General features: G+C 43.6%; 1 protein-coding gene across 1 annotated transcript in view; it reads left to right on the top strand.

The window, feature by feature from the left end:
* LOC119420759 (olfactory receptor 146-like) overlaps positions 1–2,279 on the top strand; it is a 4,683-nt gene extending 2,404 nt beyond the window's left edge. The window contains exon 2 of the mRNA XM_037688186.1: positions 2,252–2,279. Within this exon, the coding sequence (XP_037544114.1) occupies positions 2,252–2,279 (28 nt within the window). The remainder of the gene's footprint in view (positions 1–2,251) is intronic.
* The last annotated feature ends 3,575 nt before the right edge of the window (positions 2,280–5,854 follow it).

Raw genomic sequence — 5,854 nt, 5'->3', positions numbered from 1 at the left:
CTGCTTCGTGTCAACTTTACATCTGCTTCGTGTCGACTTTACACCTGCTTCGTGACGACTTTACACCTGCTTCATGTCGACTTTACACCTGCTTCGTGTCGACTTTACACCTGCTTCGTGTCGACTTTTATACAAAAAATGTTGATAAATGATTTATATTTGTATTTTACATGGTGAAGGTGAAATTTGCATGGGTTCTGAATCACTGCAGAGCAGCTGAAACTCTGTTTGGACTCAGCTCAAACACCAAATTAAAGAAAAGTTGATGATAATTTTTCATCAGATAAGGAGGTCAGAGTCAGTGAGAGTAAGAAATCTACACAAACCACAAATATAATTGTATTAAATGTTAAAGACCCAGAAGTAGGCCTGAATCAAAACCACAAAGCATCACAAAATATTGACTTTCAGCATCAGGAACTGTAAAAAGGTCAAACAGTAACCACTGGTTTCCCCTGAGCTTTGTGTCACAGGCTGAAAACAAAATCCCCGTTACTAAAGACTGTCTGTGTTTGGTCTGGGAGAGTCTCTACACTAGGACCATCCAACTAAACTGCTCAGGGGGCCACAGTTACTGAGATCCAGCAGCTCAGGGGCCACAGTTACTGAGATCCAGCAGCTCAGGGGCCACAGTTACTGAGATCCAGCAGCTCAGGGGCCACAGTTACTGAGAGTCAGCAGCTCAGGGGCCACAGTTACTGAGAGCAGCAGCTCAGGGGTCACAGTTACTGAGAGTCAGCAGCTCAGGGGCCACAGTTACTGAGAGTCAGCAGCTCAGGGGCCACAGTTACTGAGAGCCAGCAGCTCAGTGGCCACAGTTACTGAGAGAAGCAGCTCAGGGACCACAGTTACTGAGAGCAGCAGCTCAGGAGTCACAGTTACTGAGAGCAGCAGCTCAGGGGCCACAGTTACTGAGAGCAGCAACTCAGGGGTCACAGTTACTGAGAGTCAGCAGCTCAGGGGCCACAGTTACTGAGAGCCAGCAGCTCAGGGGCCACAGTTACTGAGAGCAGCAGCTCAGGGGCCGCAGTTACTGAGAGCAGCAGCTCAGGGGCCACAGTTACTGAGAGCCAACAGCTCAGGGGCCACAGTTACTGAGAGCCAGCAGCTCAGGGGCCACAGTTACTGAGAGCAGCAGCTCAGGGGCCACAGTTACTGAGAGCCAACAGCTCAGGGGCCACAGTTACTGAGAGCCAACAGCTCAGGGGCCGGACATCCAGCAGTTAAAGTCATTATTTGAACAAAACAAGTATTAATGATCTGTTACCTTTTTTATGTGTTTGTTTTCTCCATTTAACCGTGAACATAATAAACAGAACCAAAAAGTGGAATTTAAATAAATTACATTTCAAGTTTCACTTTTTTACAATTAAAATAGTAAAACAATATTAAAAACAAAATTGATATATTACGCCTCCTATTTCATATAAATATTATTCTGATATCTCAGACTTGATAAATCTTTACACTTTTCAAAATAAAACAAATGTTTACTGTTTTTGATGTTCCCTGAATGACTAACATGTTGCTGCTCCAGGTGGGTCCATTCAGACCCAGTTCCGTTCAGACCAGTTCTTCCCCAAACACTTCATAAATCACAGGTGAAGCGTCCACATCCCGCTCAGGTGGGAGCTTTGAGTGGAGCTTTGAGTGGAGCTTTGAGTGGAACTGCGAGCGAGATGCGTGTCAAATGTCTCCTGCGTGTTGTTTACTCATATGAATTAACTTAATCCATCCTTGTTAACTATTTTTAACTAACTACAAAGCTGCTGTGCGTCCTCTTCGATATTCCCCCAGTAAAACATGGGTAATATAATATTTTTTTTATTAAACCTTTATTTATTTAGGCTAGTCTGTCAGTATTTGTAAGAATCCACAAACTCAGTAGGAACACCATGCATGGATGAGATGGGAGGAAGAGTTGCTGGAACCAACCCTCTGTTGGAAACAACCTCCCTTTAGTTTCATCAGCATTTAGCACCAGTTTGAGATTAGACAAGTCAGACTGGATGATGTCAAATGCAGACTGCAGAAACTGGAAAACTATGGCAACTGTGTTAACTCGACAGTAAACAACTGTGTCATCAACAAAAAGATGCAAGGAGGAATCAGGAATGTTTCAACCTACTTTATATATATAAATTGTAAAAAGAGCATGTCCTAAAACTGAGCCTTGTGGCACACCATTAGTGACCTTTAAATAGCTAGATGAAGTACCGTTGTGTTGAACCCATTGCCCCCGACCTGAGAGATCGTTTGAGAACCAACCAACAGTGTGATCTGAGAAAATCTGAGAGCTTTTGGCTTAAGATGTCACGATCTACCCTATCAGTGGCTTTGGATAGGTCTAACTAAAGTGCAGCACAGTAATTCACAGCATCCAATGCTTCAACAACATCATTAAAAGCCTTTAGTGAAGTGGGTAATATAATAATATATAATATATTCCACTGATATGATCAGATCATCGCAACTCGCCGCTCAGAGAAAAAGAGCGTTGTGCTGCCTTTTGTTTGAAGACAGTATTAAGTTCATCACTTGAGTAAGTTACATAAATGAGGTGATAAATAAGTTCATAGTAAATATCAGGTTAAGTAAACCAATACAAAAAAAAAACCCTGTTAAAATGTTTTGTATTTGAATTCCAATCAGAGTGAGACATCCTTCCTTCACCATATCATACGCGCAGCACGTGAGGTAGTGAGTGCTCTTACTACAGAACATCTTTGATGTGGTTTCTCCCATAGACATCATATAAACACTAGATCCCTCATCGGCTGCTGCGGCGCAGGATTTTCGGCCGCCATCTTGGAGCGGTCGTCCTTATTCAGTTAAAGCAGAAGATGTCTCAGCACTTCGCAGCTTCTTTCTGTTCAGATCGACAGACCGTTGTCGTCAGGTCTCGGAGGATAACTTCTCACAGTAAGATGAACATATTATTGTTATTATTTTGTGAATATAATATTACTGTACTGTATTTATGTCCACCAGCTGATGTGATGTTCAGTGTAACACGGTGTTCAGCTGCAATGAAGCTGACTGAGATCTGATGACAGGAATATTTTGCTAACAAGCATACTCACTCCAAAAAAGTTCAATCTGGTCCTCTGGACATTCAAAAAAAACAAAAACAAAACAAAACAAAAAAAATGTAGAAACATTTCGTCTCTCATCAAAGAGACTTCCTCAGTCTGAGGTGCTGTATTCAGCTCAGTCTCTTAAATAGCACCTTCTCAGGATGGATCAACCAGTTTGCTGCTGACAACCAGAACCAGCTGATCACATGCTCAAGAAGGACCATCAGCCTAACAATGGGTCATTAGCACCTGATGGCTGTTTACTGTTCACAGAGGGCTGAGTGATACTAGCAATCACAGCATTGTAAGAGGGGGACAGTTGAACCTGGAGGCTCCACCCCTGTTTAATGATGGACGGTTTCTTTTCACAAAGATGGCCTCCTTTACTCCTCTCTCAAACCATCGTTCCTCTCTGTCCAGGATGTGAACATCTTCATCCCTGAAAGAGTGACCGCTGGCCTGGAGATGAGTGTAGACCTCAGAGTCCTGGCCTGATGATGATGATCGTCTGTGCTGGTCCATCCTTTTGGCCAGTGGCTGTTTAGTTTCCCCGATGTAAGACTGATCACCCTCCTGACACTGAACAGCATACACAACATTACTCTGTTTGTGCCGGGGGACTGGATCTTTGGGATGAACCAGTCTTTAATGTATTTTGGGGTTTAAAAGCCACTGGGACGTTATGTTTAGAAAATAAACGTCTCAGTTTCTCTGATACTCCCTCAACATATGGAATGACCACTGGTCTGGGTCTGGGTTCCTCCTTTTCACCTGTTGGCTGACTGGAGTCCTGTTTGGGTTTCTTCTTTCAGGAAGGCCCAGTTAGGATATCCACATTGCTCTAGAGCCTGTCTTGTGTGGGATTTCTCCTTCTGCCTGGCTCCTGAGCTAGTGGGGACGCTGTCTGCTCTGTGGTACAGAGTCCTGATGACTCCTAACTTGTGCTCCAAAGGGTGATGGGAGTCAAACTGTAAATACTGGTCTGTGTGGGTGGGTTTGTGGTACACCTCGGTTTGCAAATGTCCTCTATCAGAGACTGAGACCTCACAGTCCAAGAAAGCCAACCTGCCATTTTTTACATCTTCTCGTGTGAACTTGATGTATTTATCCACAGAGTTGATGTGGTCAGTAAAATGTTGGACTTCCTGAGATTTAATTTTAACCCAGGTGTCGTCAACATACCTGAACCAATGACTTGGTGGTGTCCCTGAAAAGGACGTCAAGGCTCTCTTTTCTACCTCCTCCATGTACAGGTTGGCAACAATAGGAGAAACTGGAGACCCCATAGCACACCCATGTTTCTGCCTATAATATTGCTCCCCATATGTGAAGTAGGTTGAATGCAGGCACAGTTTCAAGAGTTGACACAGTTGTTCTGTGGAAAGTGTGGTCCTGCTGCTCAGAGTGGTGTCTGATTTTAATCTTAAACTGACCACCTCTACTGCATCATCAACAGGAATGCACGTAAAGAGTGATGTGACATCAAAAGAGACCATTGTTTCATCAGTCTCCATGATGACATCCTTCACCTTATCCACAAAGTCCATGGTACATCGGGGAATCTAAACAGCCACTGGCCAAAAGGATGGCCCAGCACAGAAGATCAACATCATCAGGCCAGGACTCTGAGGTCTACACTCATCTCCAGGCCAGCGGTCACTCTTTCAGGGATGAAGATGTTCACATCCTGGACAGAGAGGAACGATGGTTTGAGAGAGGAGTAAAGGAGGCCATCTTTGTGAAAAGAAATCGTCCATCATTAAACAGGGGTGGAGCCTCCAGGTTCAACTGTCCCCCTCTTACAATGCTGTGATTGCTAGTATCACTCAGCCCTCTGTGAACAGTAAACAGCCATCAGGTGCTAATGATCCATTGTTAGGCTGATGGTCCTTCTTGAGCATGTGATCAGCTGGTTTTGGTTGTCAGCAGCAAAACTGGTTGATCCACTCTGAGAAGGTGCTATTTAAGAGACTGAGCTGAATACAGCTCCTCAGACTGAGGAAGTCCTCAGGATGAGAGACGAAACGTTTCTACATTTTTTTGCTTTGTTTTGTTTTTGTTTTTTTTGAATGTCCAGAGGACCAGATTGAACTTTTTTGGATTTTTCTACCTGGATTATTGAGCATGCATCAAGCATACTCACTATTTCAGCAGCTTTGGTTCATTATCAACAGAGATGCATCAGAACTGGAGTTTTGTTTAAGTTCTAGGAAATAAAAAATAAAACTAGGGAGAATATAGGAAATATAAAATAAGCTTGACCTCCTCTGTACAATGTTTTTGTGTAGACACAAATGTCCTGTTTTCATTTTGAAGGTTTCCCAAAGAACAAGATGTGAGGAAGAGGAGGAAGTATCTTTGAGGAGGATTCATCTGAGCAGTGAGGATTTTAAACTGGAGGATTTTGATCAAACTGGTCAGACTGTCCGACTGAGAGATGGTGTGGTACCATGGGTTCACCTTCAGAGAGCAGGAGCATCATTATAAGTTCATTAGAGTTCATAAAGTTACATATTTTATTGTGAGTCACCAGGTGAGACACCTCCATGTGTTTCTATGAACAGGTAACTAGAGACTGTAAAGTTCATCTTCATGATGCTTTTTCATTTCAGCTTGAAAACTGCAGGACTACAGGAAGTGAACAAAAGCTGCAGCTGCTCTGTCTGTGCACGCTCAGGAACGTGCACGTCTCACACACAACCTCAGGAACGTGCACGTCACACACACACCCTCAGGAACGTGCACGTCACACACACAACCTCAGGAACGTGCACGTC

This window comes from Nematolebias whitei, chromosome 14 (assembly GCF_014905685.2).
Source record: "Nematolebias whitei isolate Nwh7 chromosome 14, NemWhi1, whole genome shotgun sequence".
NCBI lineage: Eukaryota > Metazoa > Chordata > Actinopteri > Cyprinodontiformes > Rivulidae > Nematolebias > Nematolebias whitei.
Note: the sequence above shows the minus strand (reverse complement) of the source record. Positions and strands in the feature narration are given on the sequence as shown.